Source organism: Erpetoichthys calabaricus, chromosome 12 (genome assembly GCF_900747795.2).
Source record: "Erpetoichthys calabaricus chromosome 12, fErpCal1.3, whole genome shotgun sequence".
NCBI lineage: Eukaryota > Metazoa > Chordata > Cladistia > Polypteriformes > Polypteridae > Erpetoichthys > Erpetoichthys calabaricus.
Genome location: NC_041405.2, coordinates 109,102,921 through 109,127,762, shown reverse-complemented (window position 1 = coordinate 109,127,762; position 24,842 = coordinate 109,102,921). Strand labels below are relative to the sequence as shown.

Below are 24,842 nucleotides of genomic sequence, written 5' to 3'. Positions count from 1 at the left end.
CACGAAACACTTTTTCATATTGGATACAGAAACCATGTCAGACCACAATGGTGAGCTCAAACTGATTTATGGAAAATTTTCTGAGAAAGTATGTGTGTGTTTACACTATGCTTTAACAACTGTGTTAATACTACACCCTGCCTGTCACCCATCACCTGGTAGTTTTGAGTTGCTAGTTTATTAGGAATACCAATCAAGTAGAATGCCGAGTGTCCTTTCGTCCATAGAACAGCAAGAATTGGTCTGCCTATTGATTCTACAAAATGATAGATGTGTTGTTTGGAATTATGTAGTTATGTGGAAATAACTGTTTTGTGTAGTAGCTACTAACTGGGCAGATGCACGGTCTTGCTGTGAACAGGCCATACCACTATATCATAAAGATGCTTGACAGGTTTGAGATCCAGGGACTGTGTAGGCAATTGAAAACAATGAAAAATCTCTGTCATCTTCCATGAAACATTCAGTAATTATATGTGCCTCCCTAGTAATGATGTGGTGCATTATCATCAGAGTGAGCATAAATTGTAGCCATGAAAGCTTAAACCTAGTCAGCAACAATATTCAGCTACACCTTGAGATTCAGATGTTCTTCTGTGACCTTACTGTGTGCCAGGAAGACATTCCTCACACCATCACACTGCCACCATCAGCCAGCACTATTAACATCAAGCAGGATGACTTTATGCTCTCAAGTTGCTTGCACCCAGTTGTGATCCTTCCTTCAGCATGATGCTGAAGGTACTTGGATTTGTCCAACTAAACACATTTCCTTCACTCCTCTAGCTGTCTAGTTTATGCTTCTGTGTCCAATGGAGACACAGTTTCTTCATTTTTGGCATCTTGACAAGGCCTTTGGCTGTTATTGCCCATTCAAGACAAAGTCCTGTAAGTGGTCATTTCTGATATCATGTCTAGCATATCAACATTGATTTCAGAGTCAACTTCCCTAGTTGTGGCTTGTCTCTTTCCCTGTACAATTCTAGCCATTCTCCTTTGACCTCTTTGATCCACAAATTCATTTCATGCACAGCAATGTCTACTACTGGTAGTTTTTTACTTTCTCGTATACAAAGTATAGGGAGAGCATTGTAATCGTCCAATGATTCGATGTCAAGATTTTGATGAATCTCAACGTTTTGGACCTCCGTGACTTTCTAGTATATATGACGTATAGGGAAAAGTATTGGATTCCTCCAAAAATTCTATTTCGAGATTTTGATTAAACCTTTTAGACCTCCAAGTCCAAAAATACCATTTTTAGAACTATGTCTATTTGTCTGTCTCTTTGTGTGTATGTAACAATTGTGTCAACATGGTGAGGGGGTGTACCTAATAAACTGGCCCAGTGCATTTCAAACAGGGCATTAAGTGGGTCAAAACAATGTAACATCTTAAAAAAGACGAGACTCTCATTCAGTGACAGCAGGATTATTTAAGATTGTGCATAAATACATACATAAATAATTAAACACAAAAATGCTGCTACTGTATCTAACATCCTGCATGTGCAGGTTCACTTATAGATGTAATCTAATACATTTTTTGTAAAGCACTCCTGACTCACACTGCTTCCTTCACTGAATGCAGGTCCTGACCTCTTCCTGAAGCACAGAAATCAACCTACCATCCACTGAAGGTAAAGTACTCTTTTTCTAAAGCTCTAGAGTCTGTTCAAGCATTATACTGCACCTATTCAATTGCAGACTGGAACAAAGAATGAAAAAATATAAATTGGATAGATGTTATAATTAATAAAGCCCATATTGTGGTAGATATGGGGGCAGGAAAATGATTCAGGTAATACAAAGGACTTTTCAAAAGTTGTACCCATCATCTCTCAATAAATGCTATCACTCTGTCAACTTAGTTTCTGTTTACGATAGTTCAAGTTACAAGAAACACTACATATATTGTGAATGGGTTTCAAGTTGACAAAAGGTTGCTTAGGGCACTACCAAATGTGGTACTGGACAAAATGCAGTCTACACAATAACAGCAAATAAGTGACAGAACCACACTGGCAGCAGGATAGGGGATTGGCGAGTCCTCTACATGTGATGGAAGGGCATCGGGTAGAGTGTCAGTCTAGAAAGTATGCAACTTTTGCCAAGATGGTCTGAAAAGGATTTCAAGATTTCCTGTACCAGCAGATGAAGGTCTGTGGAAACTGAGGACAACCTGCTCATTCAGGGGTGAGATCAACAAGAACTATCACCTAACTCTTAAAGAGGGCAGCACGTTTCCTAACTTCCAGAATAGGGCTGGGGCACTCCTTACTAGGAGCAGGAAGGTAAGAGAAAAGGTCCTTTAACAGCAACAAAAGGCTCGGGGACCACTAGAGGAAGATTTAGCTTAGCATCCATGTGCACAAATATGTTTCATCGTAATATCAAAATTGATGCCAGGTCTCAGCCGGAGGTGACCATAACTGCAGCTGGAGGTTTCACAGTCTAAATTGAAGCGAGAAAGAGGTCACATTGGGCAGGGCACAGCACCTACTTTGGTAGGCCTAGTGATTCTGCAGCTTTGCTGTTTTGCTTCTCTTTTATTTCTAAATAGGTTCTCCCGATTTATTCATCACTTATGTTTATTTTGTTATTAAAGAGTCACCTTTGTTTACTTACAGGCCTCCTTGATATTGCTCTAGGATGAAAGATCCCTCTTCTATATAATTCTTTATCAAAAGGACAATTTACGGATTACAGAACAAAATGACATATTAGAATCATACAGTGTATACATTGCAATCTTAGATGGAGCAAATGGTACCAGAAAAAAACAGATTTTAACCTATCCTAATTTGCAAAGCAGAAGAATTTTGATTTGGCTTCTGAGCTTTTACCATGTGACCATACAGGAATCAAATTCCAATGATATTATATGATCCAGATCTGTTTCTGCAATGTAAGTACATAAATTAAACCAATTATTTAACCTTAATTCAAAAATTTGGAATTGATTGTGAGTTAAATGACATATCCTTCAATGGCCTAACCATTGAGATGCCATTAAAATTTCTGCTGTTTCCTACTTTCATGGGCTAGCAAACCTATTGATCCAGTTCTTATCTGAACTTGCTTATTCTACTACTCGGGAGGCACAGACCATTCCAGCAGTATCAGGTTCAGTTCGCAGGACATCCGCTCCATTTCAAGGCTGATTTTTACAAAGAGCCAATTTAGAGGGGCCAGTCTATAAGCGTGCATACATTTTTGAGAAGAAAACCCAACAAACACTGTTAAAATGAGCAAACTTCAAACAGACGATGATGAGACCAGAATCTGGGTCTAGGTCCCTGGAGCTGTGAAGTAGTGTTAGTTAATGTATACACCAATGTCATCCACAGAAAGTGTATAAATAAATTACATGCTGTAGACTGGGGTGTCCAGCTTCGATCCTAGAGGGCCACAGTGGCAGCAGATTATTATTCTGACCGTGTTCTTAATCAGTAACCCATTTTTGTCGCTAATTAACTCTTTTGTCTTAAGTTTAATTGACTTGCTATTTAAGACTCAGACTCTTTGTTTCTTTTTTCCTTAATTAGCAGTGAAAACAATAATGAGACACAAAACAAGCCAACACATGACCAGCTACCCTGTGTCCATCATTCAACATCTGAAAACAAAGAAGGCTGAAGGTCTCTGTAATTTTGACGTGCTCAGGTCTACAAAACATTTTGACGCTTCCCTCAGGAAAAATAAAATCATCAGTTTTACAAATGTCTGCTGTGGCAGAATGAGAGCACTAACAAGCCATGGAATTAAATATTAACAGCAAGAATCATCTTCTGGTTAAGAAACTGGTTGGGGTGAAATTAGTTGCGGTTTAAGGCCCTGACTTATCTGGTCATCTGTTGACTCACTTCACATCTCATTTTTGTTGACTGCCATTTAAAAAAAAAGAAGCAATTGAAAGGACTTCATTTTAAAAAAACAAGGCAATTAATATGAAGGGAAAAAGAAGTCAATTGGCAGCAGAAATAGGCCACTGATGAAAGTGACAGGAAGGAGCATCTCCAGACTTCCAGGATCAGTGTTGGGCACCCCTGCTGTCGATATTCTGATCTTAACACTGGAGTAGAATGTACTGTATGTAGTGTCATACCTTATTCTTCCATCAAATTGATTTCTTAAGATGAGTACAGAAACATAACAAGAACATAAAAAAGATTTTGATTAGAACGGGCTATCCAAGCCAGTGCCTTTTCAGACCTACTTACCTAAAATGGGCAAAATGATTTCAAATTCACTATATGTCTACAATCAAAACCTTACAAAAAGAATAACTTTCTAACATCTGTGCCCCCTTTTGTCCTTGCTGAAGAGCATCTTCTAAAGTTCTGACATCAATCTATTTTATTCCCTTAATTTTAAACACTTATTTTATGCAACATCTAAACAAGACTAAACTGACCTGAAAGCATTCAACTTCTTTACATGTTTCTCATATTATTTATTGTGCAGTTTTGGAATAAGTATTTCTTCAGATTTTGTCTAATGCCATTATTATGTTATTACTGCGTTACACACAGTAATCAAGATGTGGCCTCACATGTGCATTACTTCTCGTGACTTCACTTGTACTCCAGTGTGCTATAACCCAGCATCCTCCTAGCCATTTTAATAGGTTTTGTACACTGTTAAGTTGAGAACAGTGCTGAATCAACTAAGAACCACAAAAGCAGTGCTTTGTATCATTAAATGAAATGTGTAATTTTATATAATATTTTTCCATGCCATATTTCAAGCTTTATATTTACTTTTGTTAAGTTTTATCTACCATATAGTAGACAAAATTTGAATTTCATCCAGACCTAATCTCTACGGTAGCAACAGATCCTGCCTAATTTAGTGATATCTGCAAATTTAACCAAATTGACTGTTACACTTTCATAGAAATAATTTAAATAAATGAAAATGAAAAGCAGACCATACAGTAATCTCCACTAGAACCTTCTTATAACATCACCTCAACCTGAAAATGTTTTACTCATCATAAGTATTTTAGCATTAGGAATAATTCTGCACCCCATGCCTTCAAACCCAGACTGTAGTACTTTAATGAATAATTAGTTTTAATGAAGTATGCTATAATGAAGTATGCCACGATGCTGTGATCTTCACTGAGTCAATGGAGGCTCTTGAGAGACTGAGCAAGGAGTCTGGGTGTTTGGGCTTGCAAGTGTCCTGGATAAAAACCAAGATCCAAGCCTTTAATGGCTTCTTGGGCTCAGCCATCAGCAGTGTGTCTGTCTGCGGAGAGAGTGTCGACATTGTCGAGAGGTTTACTTACCTTGGCAGTGACATTCATGTCTCTGGTGACTCTTCCTATGAAGTCAGTAGACAGATTGGGAGAGCATGGGGGGTCATGATGTTGCTGGAAAGGGGTGTGTGGCGCTCCCGATATCTATGCAAAAGGACAAAGGTTCAAGTCTGTAGAGTCCTGGTGCTTCCTGTCTTGCTATATGGCTGCAAGACATGGATGCTGTCCAAATGATCTGAGACAAAGACTGGACTCCTTTGGTACTGTGTCTCTTCGGAGAGTTGTTAGGTACCGCTGGTTTGACTTTGTGTCGAATGAGCAGTTGCTCATGGAGTCCTGAATGAGGCGCATTACCTGCATTGTGAGGAAGCATTAGTTATGGCACTACGGCCATGTGATGCAATTCCCCGAGGGCTCGCAGGATCATCATTTGTTGAGGACCCCAGCGACTGGATCAGGCCACGGGGATGCCCACATAACACACACATAGATAGAGGGAGAGATAATTTCTGGAGGGTGGGACTGGATTATGTGTCTGCCTGGAGGGGTTGACAAGCTGTTTCGTTGTGTGGTGAGTGCAGCAACGCACTGTACCAGTGCATGTTCCCCAACCTGACCTGACATGACCCTGAAGTATGCTATATAAGTGTTTTTGATCATGGTTAATATTATTATATATTATAAATTCTTCAAATATGTTGGTTAAGACATTCTCCCCTGACTATATCCATGCTGACAAATGGACTGGGCAGTTGTTTTCTAATACATAGTCACATTTCATGCAAATTGAAAGAAACTAAGTTAAGCATACTGGCCTTTAAATATGTATATGCATTGGCACAATATGTTCTTCTGTACAAGGATACAGGTACAGACATCATGCAATCTCTGTTAATTGAGATCTCTGAAAAATACAGTGTCCTCCAAAACTACTGAAGTAAAATTCCTAATTTAGCTATTCTTATACACAAGCTTTTCGTATTTGGGATGAACAAATGTACATGAAGAAAGAATACAACGTATCACCTTTTATTCCTAGGTATTTTTGTACATTTGTGTTTTAACAATTTAGAATACAGGTTTTTGTGTTCAGAGTAGCCTAAGTACTGGGACAATTGGTTGCCAGATGTTTCTTATGGGTCGTTACCCTAATTGTATCCACATAAAACAGTTGTGAATGTGTAACTTTGAATTTTCGTGTTGCTCTTCACTTTACTGTCTACCTCTTGAACTACAAAGCCTGAATCAAAAGGGAGACAAGACAGCTGTCTTTCACAAAAATACAAGAAATACAGATTCTGAAAGAAAACATGACCTTTGTCAAATCTGGAAAATCTTGAGGGTAGAGAAAGTAAGGAATCACTTGTTTACAAACACAGGTAAATGTGAACAAATACAGCTGATGATAGAAAAATGACTCGAGCCATGAATCAACACTCTATAACATCTGACACTAAAATAACCAATGGACCTCACAGTACAGGAGTGGAAGCTTCATAATCTTCTTTTCCAAGAATTCAAAAAACACAGCACAAAAGGCAAACAAACCTTTTATCAGGGCCAAAAAAGGATGGAATCAATTTTGCAAAAAAATATGAAGATGACCGTAAAGTGTTCCATAGAAAAAAAAAGTATTGAGTGGAGAGAGATAAACCTCTAAACCAAAGTACTGGCAAGATGAAAACAACACCAACTGATGAGTAAAGGCTTACCACTTTATATGTAAAGCATGGCAAAGGCAGTGTCTGCACTGGCACATCTGGAATGGGCTCACCCATCTTCACTTTTGACACAAGTAACAAGTGAAGCAACAGAACAACTTCAGAAACATTACATTTGCACATGTATATGAAAACGCCTTCAGACCCACTGATCAGTGCTTCACAATGCAGCAACACAATTACCCAGAAATCATAGCCAACACTACCAATGAGTTTGTTGGTGTGGAGAGTACAAAGTCGTAGACAAGTCAAATACATTTTTTTAATCTAATCAAACATTAATTTCACTTTGTCTAAAAGAAACTAAAGTCAAAAACAACAACTCCCTCCCACCCAAAAATGGCTGCAGTAAAGGCATTGGTCAAGAGCAAACCAAGAGTCTAGTTGTGTCAGTGAGATACAGAGTTTCTGCATTCACTGAGTGAAAATGATTTTCCATGAAAAGTGAACACTGTATTAGCTTAGCTTGTGAAGGTTCACTGAAAGTGAAAAAGAAAACAAAACATAATAAAATGTTGTAGTAAACATGCGCAGAAACATCTAGAAAAAGGGGGCAATAAATGCTTTATTTTCATGTTATCGTTTCACCTCAAATCCATAAAAACTAGAGTATTAATTAAAACAGTTCAGATACTAATGAAGAGCACAGTAGACATTAAGGGTTTACACATAACCTAATTACTAGCCTCTTTGAGGACTCCATGCTAAATGATAATTAAAATGGTGTAAGCTTAAATTCATTTGCTTTTATCATTATTCCGCCAAGGACCTCTAGAATATAACTGCCTGCCCTCGGCCTATTCATTTCTTGAATCCTTGTTGCCTGTCCTTTCTGATCGTCTCCACTGTGGGCCGCCTCATTTTACCTTGCAATAGGACTATATCAGTCTGGACAACATCCATCATTTAATTTTAAATGCTAAGAAATTACTCACCTGAAGTAAAAATAAAGTAACGGGTCACAACACAATTATTAAGTAAGAAAATGAAAGTAATCTTGAAAAACACAAAGTTGAAGCATTTTGGGGGTGACCTCAAATCAGAACATTTCAAAGAAAAGGACTATAAACTGGAAACTTAAAATCGTGAATACCTGAATGAGACTAATTGAGAAGGACTTCCATTTATGGCAGCAAGTTTGCCACCTTTGATATACCCAATGAGGGTGGTGGAGTATTTCATTCCATTTGCCACACAGCTGCATGGACTAAGCCTTGAACTCATGCCTCACCACTGTAGAAGTGAAGTTTGCATATTTTCCCATGTGTGCAAGGATTTTCTTGCAATAGATTATGTTTTAACCTAGTACAGTATAACAGAGTCTGGGTGTGTCCATGATTGTGCCCTGTGAAGGACCAACTTCCCACCCATAGTGCATTCCTATCTAGGCGCCACATAGTTACAGTTCTCAAAATGGAACAAAGTGTCCTCATAATTGAGTCGATGGATACGATTTTAACAGTACTTCAAATATTAAGACCTACCAAAAATATAATAGATGACCATTTTTAGGTGTCACAAACGAAGAATGGATCATTCTTGGGACAGAATTGCATCAAATGATGTGAATGACAATTCAACTGCCATTCTTCCCCACCCAGCACCCCCAGTCCACACACACACACACACACACAAAACCTATCCACACAAACAATGGACAAATAGGCCAGCTGAGAGCTTAGATTCCTGAACGAATTTCCTACCCCCGCTACCCCCACCTTGAGAAGCCCTCTCCTTCTGGCAGATCAGGCTGAGGGGCGGATCACGTGGTGTAGATTTGGGGGCAGTGGGCGGGGGTGTGCATGTGTGTTTGAGTGCAAACCCAATACAGTACAATACTCCAATGCTTCCTACCAGCTGGAGAAGGGGGGAGGATTATTCAACAAGGGGGGTCTCTGACAACCATACAATGCACTGCTTTCAGCAGAAAGACAATCCCCAATTTAACCCATTCTAGCTTCAGCTTACCCTATGATCAGTTACCTCACTGCAAGAGCTTCATGCAGCCTGAGATGCCATTTTTAACTGTTTAGTCTCCTATGATACTTGTCCAGCAAGCATTCAGCAACATTTTCAACAAAAAGTACGAAAAGACAATCATGCATGTTTAGTAGTCACTCGATGCAACTAAATGATGTATTACTTTGGCCTTTTGAATGTACAAAGTTTGACCTATATATAAAAAAAATGCCACACAAATAAAACTTAAATGAAATTACTTGAGTAAGAGGGAAAACACTCAATGTTTCAAGTTTCAGCATCTTTGGGATCGCTAATCAAATCAAGAATTCCGTCAGGCCTATGAACTTGGACAAACCTATTAGTGGATGGCATTAGAATATCTTTAAGCACCACAAAGAACTTATCTTGGGAACTCAAAACCAACAGTTACGATAGAATTAAAATGCAAGCAATGCAATGGCCCTTTCACATCCTGGCTTTTTCCATTTAGTTCTCCCAACTCAGATGTATGGAAATGCCACTTAACTGCATTGTAGTGTCACTATTATCACCCCGATGCACTACAGTCAGGCTGCACAGTAAAATGCAAATCATCACATCCACGGTTGCCACTGCACCAAGAACAGCACAGTTATACAGGCTTGGCATGAGAGGCTTGGCATGAGGGTAAAACAGAACTGTTACCCGACCGTCGCAAACCCCCCAACAAAGCCCCCTGCCTGGCACAGCTGTGACCTTCCATGCATATCCTCCACGCCAGCCTCCTGTTCTCAATCAGCTCACCCCATTCTTAAAGGGACAGTGTGCCTGTGAACAGCTCAACAGCTTGTGGAAATTGCTAAGAGGCCACAATCTGCTTACAAGCCCAGCACATCGTTTTCGTTTTAATGAAAAATGGTTCTGAGCCGATTCTGATGCTTTTATTTCTTCACAGATTCATTTCATGACAAAATGAAGCAGAATAAAACCTCAGGTCTTCACTGTGAGGAAAAGGGGCTCCAATCTGCATCAAAATAATGATTTTTTTGTGTATTTGTTTTTGACAGTGGGAGGAATAGGAGGATTATTTTGGAGTTCTGTATACAAACTAATGTGGTCTGGGATACTACAACATCTTACAATCAGTTTTAATACATAATCAATTCAATCTAATCAATTCATCCTACTGAAAAACAGGTTGCTCCATGCAGACTCAATTTGTCTGCATATGCTTACTAAATAGAATTTTAATAAATCCAAGTACACTAGCAATATTTTCACCTTTCTGAACTTTCTTCAGTACCTGAAGATTAAAGACTAAATGATGTATAGTACTTCCCAAAATACAATTGAAAATAAAATTGAAGCTGCACTCTTCCCACTTTCCATGCTGATAGCCAAGGACCATCCATATGTACCCAAAACACACCCAGCTTAATGGCAAACTAATTATTCTGTGTTAGTGCTAATTGTTCTACCCATTTGTAAGAAGCTGCAGCCTACATGTGATGTTGAAACAGTAATCCTGAACTATTTATACTTGTAATCTGACCTCCCTAAAGGGGCTAAACAGATACCAGGCTACACTTTCCATAAGACCTACACGTTTTTTGCTGTGCCCTTTAACTTGGGCCCTTCATTGCTTACAAAGGAGTAATGTTTGCCAAAGGACTATTTCCTCAGATTACTAAAATGAATACTGTACATATACAATAGATTTGCAGGGTCTGTCAATCTGACATTTGTACTTATGTTAAAAAAAAAAATTACCCGTTGTAATAACATGCCTATTTCCATGCTCAAGTCATTTTGTGGTTAGAAAGTTGACCACACAATGCTGGCAGATCAAAAAGGCTAAAAACACAGCAAATAGTGCACAAAAGCAACAAAACAAGGTCCATGAATTAAAAAAAATGTGACAACAGTCTTTCAACCACCTACAGGCACATCTCTAAGGCTGTGATGATTACAGGGATGCAGCCAACAACTATTAAACACAGGCACTTTGCTCTGTCTGTCAGAACCGTTCTTTCTAATCAGAACGTATGTTGACAAGCTGCAAATTCACAAAGGTAATCCTTAACAACTGTAGCAGTTTTAACAAACACATATTATGTGCAGGTACATAATTTAAGAGGACACCAAAATTTAAAAAAAAAAAAGTGAGTTTGGAAGATGGATGCATGGATAAGCACATGTATCTGGCTACATGAGTCAGCCATATTCAGACAGCAAAACATACAATACAACTTAAGTTCTGCCTATTCTGCCCACATCAGCCTTATGCCAGGAAATATTAATGGGAAAAGAATTTCAAAAGAATGTAAGACACTGCTCCAAACTGGACTAGAACATTCAGTCTGTGAAGTTAGTTTAGCTAACTAAGGACCTCCTGCATTTGCTCACCAACAGCCCAACAACTGTATTGTTGAAGGGGCTGCCAAAACCTACCCCCCATCGTTTGCGACTGTGGCAACTGTGACAGCCACACCCATTTTGTCCATGATATGCTAAAAGATGCTCCTCCCACTCAACCCCCAATGTCTGATGTGATAGCTACAACCCCCACTGTAAGTACAGCAACACTTATAGTTAATAGTCAAGTGGCTGTAAAATCTTTTCCAGCCATTTTCAAAAAGCTGTTAGGGTATTTGCATAAACTGCATAAATAAGAAGTTTTGTTCCATGTGCCCATGACCCTCAGCATTTTGAATGCATCAATCCTTCCATCCACGTTGCAGTTTTGGGTCACTACAAACAAGCCTTTTCCGGCAGAATTGTGTGCAACACAGAAATCAGGTACCGCGCCATTGCTAGACGTACTTTTGCATACACCAATCGCTCACACCAGGAAAATGACCAGTAATTGATCTGGCGCATTTTCCATTCATCCAACTACTTTGGGGAATTTCTACCTATTTCAGGGACACAGGGGCAACAGTGTATCCATGATAGCACTGCTTGCTAGGTGAAAAACAACCCTAGATGAGGCCAAAGTCCACCTCTTCATGTATACACTTACTGTACATTTTATTATTTATCTAGAAGATCATCCTTACTGAGGTCTAGGAATGACAAGACCAGGTTTTGCTGTCTACATAGAATTGCCTGCTCAGGACTAAAGTGGTGCAGTTCCCTTAGCCTCTTTGAGTAAGACATGCCCCTTGACCAAGGAGGCACTTAAGTACTCTTACTTGCACAGCTACAAAAGCTGTTCATTTTTTCGTTGTACTGAAGTAACATGAATTACAATTCTAAATGCTGCTTCAATATAACATTCCTCAAAATGTCTTTTTTGGCACTGCTCCCAATAACCTCAGTTCTCTTTTGGACTTGAACCCTTATGAATACTAGCTCTGGTGCAGACAAGAAAAGCAAATGCCTTTCCATTCCAGAATACTTACATAATAACAACATTTACCTCCTAAGATCTGTTATACAATATTCCATACTTTTTATGTACCAGAAAGATAATACTGCCAATGCTTCAAAAATGTGAAGTCTAAGTAGGAACCTAGAATTCCAAAATGAAACTTTCAGCCTGTTCTCTTCACTCCTATAGCAGTGGAAGCAAATGTTAATTCTGTAAAGGAATATAAATATCTGCAGGAAGCCTCATTGGGGGACACAAATACACACAGGGCCCTCTTAACATATCGGCACTGGCCGGGGGCCCCAAGAACATAGGGGCCCACGATGTTTCTCATTCCTATGTATGTTTCTGTTTTGCTACCAAAAAAGGAGCCCCAGCACACTACTTTGCCAGGGGGCCTATGATGCTGTTAAGACGGTCCTGTTCACACAAATAAACTATCTCCACCCTCTTTTAATTGGAATAAGATGCATTGCAGAAATTCCTCCCTCTTTACCAAATTTTTTTTTTCTGTCTCAGTATTATTGGTGACTCTAAACTAACTTGTTATGCATACGCCAGGATGAACTGGCACACTGCCCTATGGTTAGTTCCTGCCTTGCACTGATGTTGCCAGGAAGGGCTCTGGACCCCACTGCTCCCAAAAATGAATGATTTAATTTTATAAATGGATGCATATTATTAAAGTATTACTTTTAGTATTACTTCTTTTATATCACTGCATATTATCAGACATACTTCAAAGACGGGCGGGCTGTGGGCTAAACTAGTTGTCTTTAAAAGAAATGCATAACGAAGCTGAGACAGTCAAATTCTCCCCATCTAAGCAAGCGGCTCTTGCGGCTTGAGTCTGCAAGCTCTCTTGCTTATGACCGTGGGAACTTGATCTTGTGCAGACACACAAAAACAGAAGCAAGAAAATGTAACAGATACACAGCACTATACTAAGGAAGCGGCACTTCTTTTGACAGAAGAAGGAAAGGAGCATGTGCAGTTCAAGTAAACGTCCTTGAGAAGGAAGGAAGCTAAACCAAGGAGCCGAAAGCAACCGTCTAGACGGGCAGAATGAAGAAGGTAGTGCAGCCAGGCTAAAGCCGTCACCATCCAACACGGACAGACCGAGATGCAGAGTGGTGTGGACCACACCACAGAAAGACGGAAGTTAACTCCCCAGAAAAGCGACTCTATCAGTCTGGAAAAGAGGAGGTAGCCTTCGAGCAGAAAACCTTGAAAAACAGCACTTGAAATTACAGGTGCAGGTGTCCAGCTTACACAAGCGCGCGCAGGCAACTGCAAAGTACATAAGGCATCAGTGGCATCCTGCTAAAATTTCAACAGTATTTTTCACCTGATGAAATGCGTTTAGCTCAATAAACGTTACACCTTGACAAGTCGCCAGCTGAACGCACACGATATCTTTCGCGCTACCAAGGACAGAGCCGAGTCGGTGACGTCTCGCACGCGCGCGAGGTGCCCAATCGGCCTTGCCAGGGCGGGGCGCGCGCCCGTGACCATTAAACCCCGTTAGCACACACGCGCCTCCGCTGCGCACCAATAACAGCAGCCAGCCGAGTGGCGTCTCTGTCCCGGAGGCGGCGCTGCGCCTTTAAGACTCGCTCGTTCCTCGCGCTCTCCCCAGCTCTCTAAGATGGTGCCCCGCTCAGTCTCGGTCGTAGCAGCTACCCGGGCTTCCTTCCTTCCTCCTCCAGGGCTAAAAGGGGTAAAAAGCCGCTCAGCTGCTCTAACACGCCTGGGCAGAGCGCTGCCATGCAATGAGGCTATCTGAATGCACTTTAATGGGGCGGCGTTCTACCTAGTTCAGAGGGCAACGCCTAAAATGCTGCAAAAATGAAACACCTTCCTTTATCCACTTTTTATTTCCCCCACCACCACCCTTTATAACTGGGAGATGCTGCTACCAAGGAACTGGAATATCAGACTGGGTAAGGGGCTGCAAATACAGGCTCCTATTCTTTATAGCGAGGGCTTATTAGACAGGCAAATATATACACGTACCAAGACAATTTTTTTGGAAATTGTAAAGAGGAATCAGACTTACTTTCTTGTTCTGTGTCTCGGTGTGCATCTCGGCGTACACGGTGCTGATGAGGAGGGGGGAGCTAGCCTGGGCTCCCGGGTGGGTGACGATTTCACGGACAACTTGGTGTCTTTTCTCGCTCTCTCTTTCTGATGGCTTCTCTGTGTCCCCCACCACAGTCTCCTTCTTCCCGGGGCCAGCTAGATCATAGCTTAGGCGCTGAAAAGCCTCTTTTTCTCTGTCTGCGTCTCCCTTAGCTGTTGTTGCTCAGTTCGGGTGGATTTTTTTCTCTTTTTTTTCCTCTCCTCCGCCTCTCCCTGTCCCTGACCCCACCCTGCGTCTCCACCCCACACACTGCATGCTGTGTCAATCAAAGGTATTGCAGCCGCAGCCCTCAGGAGAGACTGAGCACTTTGCCAATCGACTCATTTTGTTACTTGTAATCCTTCACACCCATGCAGGCACACCTGCAAATTTGTATGCATTTATAACTGCATAAATATAGCATTTTAATATGCACCGTACGTTTACGTTTCACCCACCCCCTTTCCTTCTCCAGCGCCGAAGTTTCACCCCCGGCTTTTTGGAGAGCAGCGCATAATGCATTAACTAGACGCAGTGTGACAAAATAAATAGCACGCTTGCATTCTGCTTCGCATATACGCCTGCTGTCTTAAAATACATGCACTCTTACTATTTCTTACGTGCACTCACTTAGAAATACTGTCGTTATGTTATTTGTAACATACACGGGTATTATAAACCAGTCGTAAGTAATCGCATAAAGGGGCATCCGGCGTTAGTAAATGGTGAAAAAATAAACGTCCAAAGAGTTCTAGCTGATGCTGTTTGATCTATACAAATGTAACATTTTGTTACATTGTGTCACCTGCAGGCAGCTCCACCCACGCATTGCAGGTTAGCAAGGGTATGACGCGCAGCTGCACGAATAAAATACGCGGTGCCCAGCCCTTTAATATTCTTTTGTCACTATTTTACTTCTATTTATCCAGATCGTAATATATAACAATAGTATTTTCAAATGCATATACAATTTGTATCCACTTTAACATTTAACATGGGCGTCACTGCTGGTCGGAATCAAAAGCTGTGCCTCTTGTTCGTAAAGGCTAAGATCGAATATTCCGACGCGATCAATATCCGTGTGTAGTTTGCACGTTCTCCCTTTGGGTGCATCGGTCCTTCTAGGGACTGTCCAGTTTACTTCCACGTCCTGCATTGTTCCTCTGTGTGCGAGGTGCCTAAGTGAGCACCACAATGGAGTAACGCACCGTACAAAATGTGGTCCTGACTAGCTCTGGGCTTTAGAATTGTTTGATGCTCTCTCAGTGAATGGGCACTTTCCTTTAACGTTTAATAATCCTTCTTATTTTCGATTACGTCTCAAATTGACATCTATTTTAATCTACAAAGCAGAAAAAAATGTGAAATTGTGTGATACTTGCTGATGATCACATCTGTAATTTACTTATTATGCAGGGTGTTACAGGAAGCCGCTCAAATGAAAAAATGGCACAAAGCATAAGATTGGCGTGTAAAAGACATGAGATGATGTCCCATTTTAATGACTTCCTTTTTCACTCACTCTCAAGTTCTGTTGTAAAGAACAAATGCTGCTTAGCTTCAAAGGCTGACTCTTCAAACTGAAGTTTTGACTTATGGGAATGGTTAGAATGTCTTATTTATGGTAAGCAAATTTGTGGTGCTTAAGTTAACAGAAAATCTACAAATCATCCAAAGTGACTCATAAAAGCACACCACAGTGGTTAGCCCAGTTTCGTCACAACTCCTGGGTTCAAATCCTGGCTGTGGCACTCTGTCTGTAGAGTTTGCGTTCCCATGCATCCACAGTTTAGTCTTACTTCCCAAAAAAGTACAATTAAGGTGAAATGAAGACAAAATTGATCCTCTATGAGTAAATGGGGAGTAAAAGTGGTGGCTCTGAGGCTAAGGATCTGCACTGGTATCCCGAAGGTTGCCGGTTCGAATCCCCGTCACTGCCGAAAGAGACCCTACTCTGCTGGGCCCTTGAGCAAGACCCTTAACCTGTAATTGCTCCAGGGGCGCTGTACAATGGCTGACCCTGCGCTCTGACCCCAAGGGGTATGCGAAAACTAACAAATTCCTAATACAAGAAATTGTATAAGGCGAAATAAAGAACAAAAAAAAAAAATGTGCCTTGTGATGGGCTGGCATCCCATCCAGGAATGGCTATAGAATAGGCTTCAGTGCCACTGCAAGACTTCATGCAATGAGCAGGTTTGGAAAATCAATTAATTAATTAATGACTGTTAAAAATGTCAGATTAGCCAATGCAATTAAACAATATGATCAACTTGAATCATTAATAACTTAGTTGGACTGATGACCAAACCATAAAATGACTTTCCAGGATTATGAGTTCAAATTACATGCTGTAATTTATACATTATTATCCATACAGTACTTTCCGTGGTTACCAATACTGTTAGGTTTTACAGTTTTTAATGGGAAAGTCCTGTTGTGACATAGCTTTGCACAAATATGAACAATCTTACAGAACATCAGTTCTATGAAAATTTTGTTTTATTTAATTATCTTAACCCCTAACAAACAAAATATCAGCCAGTCAGTCAGTAACACCTTGCAGAAAGAAATGACGGAAAACCAAAGTTGTTCCCCATCTTCATTTTCTTTTCTACTGATTGTACCTTTTTGAAATTAGTTTAAAATTAATACACAGTAGAAAGAGGTTTCAGAAATAAGGGTTCTAAAATTTATTATTTTATTAGATTATATTCTTCAGACTGTTTCCAATGAGACCATCAACACATGAAAACTTTAGGAGGCACTACTGAGCTGACCCCAAACTCACATGACAACCTGGTAGCATAAAGTAACAACAAAAAGGGGTGTTTATTAACTAAAAAAAGAAATACTAACAGCAGGGAACTGGCTATTAAACACAATAGAGTGAAAACAACAAAGTCTAAACCTTCAGTGCCTTACTGAACAATGCTAGACCGTATATACCACATGGGGTGACTGGTCCACTTACCCACTGTCATATACAGGCCCCTTCTGTCCTTTCATTCATTCTCTCCACCTAACAGCTGAGCCCTTGTTGCTGACAACCTCCCAACTCCAAGCTCAGTGGTCCAAAGATTGAGAGGTGCTTTTAAGTTCTGGATCTATTACTGCTTCCAAGTACTTCCTAGATATTACTGTAAAGGCGCTGACAAGGTGCATCAACCTGGGCATTATTCACCACCTCTATGAGCTGGCATTTTGTCTTTAAATGAGCAACTTCAGAGTCACCGGCAGAGGATCCTGTAAAAACGGAAAGACTGCCAAAATCACACGTATTTCTAACCTTAGTGTGGCTGAAGTTACTGGCCCTTTAATGTATAACAAGCTACTAAAAGAGCATGAATCCATTGGTGTTAGGTGTGGGATGAGAAGAAGACCTATACTGACTTGGTAATGTACTGAGCGCCATTAAGACTTAAAATGGACATGCTAGGCTCTTCAGAGGAGTTGCAGGAGACTATTGATGCTGTGATTGAGAATCTGGAATTCCATTTGCAGCATCAGTTCAGAAAGGAAGAAAGCCAAGAGAATGCTACTATCGTAGCTCCACCATCTATTGTACATCTGCTGAGGTCCTTTGGCTTGGGTGAGCAGCCACTAACAGAAGTTTAGGCTCATAGATCTGAAGAAATGTGTGGCAGATCGAGTTGACAATTGCTCCAGATGAGCAGTATGAGGCACAGCTGGCGCATCATAAACAATAGTAGTAATAAAATTCATTACTACAAATGTATGTGATGTGGCCACTGTTTGAATGACAAATGCAATGCATATGTCTGTGTTATGTGTTATTTGGTATGGGATTTGTGAAAGCAGTGTTAATGTTTGTGATGCACCATCTGTTGGAATGACAAACACAATGCATTTTATTACTACAAATGTTTGTGGTGCACCATCTGTTGGAATGTCAAAGACATGGCAACTAGATGGATATACAGACACACAGACACTTACACTTTTATTAAGATGGATGTGTGTTGTATTGTACACTTACTTTTTGTGCTAGGTTCAAATCTTGGCTAGAAAACTGTGTAAAATGTACACATTTTCCCCTTTTTATATGCATTTCTCTATAGTTTTCCTTTCACATACCATGTGTATGTTGGACCGATTAGCAACTGGTCCTGTATGGTGACATGCTTTGCCAGGTCATTTCCTAGCTTGACCCAGAAACTTCTGGGTTAGATACAGGGAGAGCATGCAGTCTCCACACAGACAGTGACTGGGTGTGGGAATATATGGCTCATCTGTCATATTTATAACATTTACAACAAAGAAGTACAATGTGTTTGCGTAAATAAATCCCACTCTATTGTGGTTCTTGTGGGCAAAAGAGGATTTTTAAAGAATGCTGGATAATTTTTAGGAGAGCCAGAGTAGTATTAAACAGGCTGGCCTGAGACTTTTCACCAGCTTTATGTGATGTGCTGTTTAATATAAACTGAAATTTTTCAGTTGTTCCCCACCTACCAACGCACAGTAACATTAAACAAATACAGTACTTGGAGAAGGCAGGGATAGGGGGTCTCTCCAGTGACAGGTGCTGAATTCGACAAAAACAGTAGTGAGGCTATTCTTACAGACTCCCTAATGTTACATAGTGCCACAAAAGTCATTTCAGCCTGTAGAAAACAGACTCTTATGACATCATCGCAGTGGATTTTACTGCCTAATAAAATGCATTCTGTTTAAGCAGTGTCAGTACTCCTGATTTAATTGCTAGATAGGTTAGATATAATTAACATCTGAGCAAAATTAATGAAAATGTTATGTAAAAAGACAAAATGAACAAAGCCTGAACAGAACGTTTTAACAGATGTAGTTGGTTACACTGTTAAAACGTTGAGCTTTCATTCAGCTCTCCTTTTCCTAACTTGCTGAGGCAATTCATACTTGCATGGGCAACAGCCTATCATGGAAGCATTGGGCACAAGATGGAAACCAACCCTGAACACTGTGCTAATCCATGTTTTTGCACATACACTAATTCATATAAGGATAATTTTGTATCACACTTTAACCTAATAAGGATATGTTTGCAATGTGGGAGAACCTGGAGAAAAAAACACATGGTCATATAGAGAACATGGAAGTTCCACTCACGCAAGGTTTAGCCCAGGACTTGCAGCCAGGGCCTTAAAATTGTGAGGCATCAAAGTTACCCACTGAACCACCATGGCCTGTTCATACTAGTAATTATATGATTTGCTCTCTAGGATTACATCTTCTTTTTAGCAGTAGCCTTAAAGATTGCAAATGATCATATAAATATATGAACCAATACTGGCTTTCAGCGAAAGTAATTTTAGTTGCTTTTCTTGGTCCAGTTTGAGAATAAATTTGTACTTGGCTCCCCATCTAATCCTGTCCAGTGCATATTTTCTTCCAAAATGAGTTTCAGCTCTCTGGATGGTGACCTGGATGAAGTGGGTCTCAGAATTTTATGCTGGAAGAATATCAGATAATTTTGGGATATTTGGTCAATGCCTTTATGAAATCGGGAAATGGAGAACATAAGTAGTTCTTTTCATTATTCTGGCCTAATAAATGAACTGATGTGACTTTCGTTTTTTTAAAGATTGCTATTGTACTTGTATATTGAGATGTCTATAATAAATCATAACATAATGTTAGGGTCACAGAGTTCAAGAGTCCATCCTGACAGCTTTAGACACAGGTGGTAGTTTATCCCAGGGCCCACTTAGACACATAATTTCACTCACTTTCAAAATCACAATGGGTTAATTTGGAATCAAAACTGAAGGTTTATAATTATACTTTTTGTGGTCATAGTTCTTAGATTTGTTATCATAGTGTAGCCATTGTCAGAATAATGGTATAGTCTCTAATGGTATGATGCTCTATTGAGGCTCACTGTCTGTGGTCACTGATTTTAAATACACACTAGCAATGTGTTTTCAGTTTTTCTCTTTGTTCATACTGCTTTCTTAAAGTTTGATATCTGAGTTTTCTATTACAATCTAGTATTATTCTGCTAGACACCAGATTGGTTTGCTGTGCTTTCAATGTGTCTGTGGTGGAATTGTATCAATTTCAGTATTATCCCTGTTGATTTTGGAATTCTGCTCAATTATCCTACCACTATGAATGGCACTAAACGCTTTTTGCAAAAAGAATGGTCAGTTTGTTAGAGTGACTTGTAATATGAGTTAGTATTTTGTAATATGAGTAGTCATTTTCATTCCTTTCAAAAATGAAGAGTAGAATATTACCTAGTGAGGAAGTTAATTTTTAATTAATGGAAGGTCTTATAAATAATGTAATATCTCATGTCTGATAGGTGGTTGAGCAAAAAAACTTGCAATTACTCCTGACAAAAATGAGGTTCTCACATGAGGTTGTTGGTCGCATTTGTCTGGATAGGTGCAGAGCTCAACAATACAGCACAACTTAAAGAAGAATGACAACATTTACAAATCAAGAGTATCCCGCCATGGTGGTTTGGACATGAAATTATGATGTTTATGATAACAGGATTAAGTTTGGAGTAAATTCTGAAATTTATATCAGTAATAGAAGGAATATTACAAGCACAACCAGGACAATTTTGTGCTTAGCAAAAATCACTTTTTTTGGAAGTGATTTTTTTAGTTCTAGGAGTAAAGACCCGAGGCAGCTGGCTGTATTATTTCTTTCAACCAGCCCTGGGAGTGTCTGTAAATTCTTCAGAAGAAGGTGTAGACAGTTCTTAACCACTGGGTGTCCTGCTTTCTCCCACATATTGCCACTGCGACTCTTATCAAGAAAAGCAGATGGAAAATGAAGTGGACTTAAGTAAACATCATGGCAGGATTTAATGCATCACATACATCTGTAGACACATGGAAAATGCTATTATAGTTTAAAAATGTAAACCTGCTTAGATTAGTCAATGAAGGAAGCTTATACAAATTCTGTTACTATAACTATGGCACAACTTGTTATGATGACAACTGAAAGAGCAACTGCTCATAAAATTTTGAAAAGAACCAGGAAACAGAAGGCACAAAAATGAGGATTCAGGAATCAGGTTCGGGTCAGAAGACCAAAAGATCAATAGAAAATGAACATCAAAACAAAATCATAAATGCAGAATCAAAGTCAGAAAAGTCATAACAAAAAAAAGGTCCTTACACTAACTTCTTTTGCTCCTAACTCACACTAAAGAATATATATATATATATATATATTTTCAAAGAGATTCAAAGAGTGAGTAACATTCTACTGTGTACCACCATCTTATATAGGTGGAAATGTGTCATGTAATCTCCTCATCATGGAACCGGCATAGTCCGTGGCAAACATAAACAAGATGATTGCTCTCATGAAAATGTACCACAAAATTACAAAGCTCAGACAAGAAAATATTAACAAAAGTTCAGTGTGCTGTTGTCACAACAGTAAGAGCAGTATAAAATGTATAAAAGTTCTAAAAATTATAAATGCTAATTTGGTGGGAGTCAAAACACAGAATCACAACACTAGTAAAAAGTGAATACTATTCTGTATATACTGAAAGAGAAGGGTTGCCTATTCAATGAGGTAATCCTAGGAACCTAGATGTTACCAGAGTAGTGTAGGGCACAAGAAGGGCTTGACATGGGCCTAAGACACAGAAAGAAATACCCCCACTAGCAATGGCCAAGTATCTTGACATGCTCATCTTGAAAGTAAGAGAGAAAGCCTGGCCAGGGACAGTAGTCTGTAATGCTAGTGAGTGCCTTAGATGTAAAGGGAAAGAGAGAAAGAATAACCTAAGTGGCAAGGGATTAGAAGACCTCCAGACCTACAGTACAGGGGGCCACACATGATTTCACATTTGAAAATAGAGAAAATAGAGTGACTGTGCTGCACTTTTAATGGTAAGACTGGGAGAGGCTAAAAGGGAGGAGTACTTTCTTTCCAGCCCATTTAGTGAAAGTACATATACCATCTGCCATAAAATTATTATATTTAAATTTTTTGTAGATTTCTGTTGTTTATCTATGATGGTTTTCATCTTCTAGGGGTTTTGAAACACAGAGTTCAAATTTTGAAATGATTTGAGGCAGTGATAATTATTTTGTGTTTCAGAGCATTTGTTTCATTGTTCCTCAGGAAAGGAGGTGGAAGAGTGTGAAGCATAATGTCATCACAACAATAGTTTAAAATATCAGCATCGGCATCGGCATCAGTCCTGGCTCCAGACAAAAATGGTAAGGGGATGTCACACATGTTCAACGGAGGACTCCCTCACCGGCTGTATCGAGGTATGTAATAACCCACTGAGGAGAGAAGGAGTGATACCACTAACATTGTCTTCTTGTTTTTCTTCCCTCACAGTGCCAAAAACTTGCCTAGTGAGGGCAAATAGCCAAGCCCCTTCCAGTCCTGTCGACGCACAGCCTAGGCGTCCCAGAAGGAGGTTTTTTTTTCCCTGAGAAAGCTCCCTAAACTGCCACAGAGACCTCAAAAAGCCTTTGTTAAAGCCCTGAAGGGGAATCGTGCGAAGACGTGTACTTTTAAGTTTCATTTTTTCAAGTTTTTTATCCTTTGTCTTATGACAAATAAAAGGGACAACCATGTTGGCATCCCAAAAATGTATTGCCTTTGAGTCTGTCACTACTGGTTCCGACCATGGGGACATTTTAAATACTAATGGGGACATGGAGTGATAAAGTCACAAAAATCCAACAAGTAACAATGTACCCGATATCGTAAGTGAGAAGGCTTAACATGATATTGGGTACTTAGCCCAACTAAATGACATCCTTGAGTTGAGGTCTATTCCCCATCCAAGATTACAGATAAAAACTTTACTTTCTGCATGACTGCTAATGAAAATATTCCTGTTAAAAAAGACCTCTAATTCTGTTTTTCTTGACTATGAAATCTAGTTACAGTTTTGTTTTTAGCAACAGTATTTTTGATTATTTGGTTTCAACTGTTGCTTTCTCCTTCTGGTCACTGCTTCTCTTTTCACCTGAGTGCCCTCAAGTTGCCTGTTCAGAACTGGAAGCCCAGACACTTCCTGAACAACTCATCCCTTTAAGGTGTACAGATGATTTAGGGAAGCTTTTTCACCACGTCTTCCAAGAAAATTCTAGTTCTGTTTTCCTTGTAGCCAAAGTGAACTGACCTTAACACCAGAGATTTTTCTGGGGCTTGTCCTGGAAGGCACCCCAGGTGAGGGTCTAAAGCTGGCCCCCGATAGAAGATTAATTGACTCTAGAAGCAGAAGGAGAATTTAGGCAAAACGTCCCTGGCTGGAGGAAGAGAGACTAGAGTTGTGAGAAAGATGGGAATCGATGAATGTAGTGATTTAGTTTTTTTTTGGATGTGGGCAAAAGAGTACAGTGCATCCGGAAAGTATTCACAGCGCATCACTATTTCCATATTTTGTTACGTTACAGCCTTATTCCAAAATGGATTAAATTCATTTTTTTCCTCAGAATTCTACACACAACACCCCATAATGACAACGTGAAAAAAGTTTACTTGAGGTTTTTGCAAATTTATTAAAAAATAAAAAAATTGAGAAAGCACATGTACATAAGTATTCACAGCCTTTGCCGTGAAGCTCGAAATTGAGCTCGGGTGCATCATGTTTCCCCTGATCATCCTTGAGATGTTTCTGCAGCTTAATTGGAGTCCATCTGTGGTAAATTCAGTTGATTGGACATGATTTGGAAAGGCACACACCTGTCTATATAAGGTCCCACAGTTGACAGTTCATGTCAGAGCACAAACCAAGCATGAAGTCAAAGGAATTGTCTGTAGACCTCCGAGACAGGATTGTCTCGAGGCACAAATCTGGGGAAGGTTACAGAAAAATTTATGCTGCTTTGAAGATCCCAATGAGCACAGTGGCCTCCATCATCCGTAAGTGGAAGAAGTTCGAAACCACCAGGACTCTTCCTAGAGCTGGCCGGCCATCTAAACTGAGTGATCGGGAGAGAAGGGCCTTAGTCAGGGAGGTGACCAAGAACCCGGTCACTCTGTCAGAGCTCCAGAGGTCCTCTGTGGAGAGAGGAGAACCTTCCAGAAGGACAACCATCTCTGCAGCAATCCACCAATCAGGCCTGTATGGTAGAGTGGCCAGAAGGAAGCCACTCCTTAGTAAAAGGCACATGGCAGCCAGCCTGGAGTTTGCCAAAAGGCACCTGAAGGACTCTCAGACCATGAGAAAGAAAATTCTCTGGTCTGATGAGACAAAGATTGAACTCTTTGGTGTGAATGCCAGGCGTCACGTTTGGAGGAAACCAGGCACCACTCATCACCAGGCCAATACCATCCCTACAGTGATGCATGGTGGTGGCAGCATCATGCTGTGGGGATGTTTTTCAGTGGCAGGAACTGGGAGACTAGTCAGGATGAAGGGAAAGATGACTGCAGCAATGTACAGAGACATCCTGGATGAAAACCTGCTCCAGAG

The 24,842-nt window shown here is 40.0% G+C and overlaps 1 protein-coding gene and 1 long non-coding RNA gene across 3 annotated transcripts in view; one reads left to right on the top strand and one right to left on the bottom strand.

Annotated features, from left to right (window-relative positions):
- The window catches only part of klf8 (Kruppel-like factor 8), a 101,390-nt gene extending 86,487 nt beyond the window's left edge, over positions 1 to 14,903 (bottom strand). The window contains exon 1 of one of the 2 annotated variants that reach the window (XM_028815993.2): positions 14,360 to 14,903. In XM_028815993.2, coding sequence (XP_028671826.1) covers positions 14,360 to 14,386 — 27 coding nt within the window. In that variant the 5' untranslated portion in view covers positions 14,387 to 14,903. The remainder of the gene's footprint in view (positions 1 to 14,359) is intronic. The other variant, XM_028815992.2, reaches the window with a different exon arrangement.
- Positions 13,427 to 23,730, top strand: LOC114662501 (uncharacterized). Its single transcript, XR_003717999.2, has 3 exons — positions 13,427 to 14,243; positions 22,502 to 22,623; positions 22,751 to 23,730. It is a non-coding gene; the product is annotated as an uncharacterized LOC114662501 (long non-coding RNA).
- The last annotated feature ends 1,112 nt before the right edge of the window (positions 23,731 to 24,842 follow it).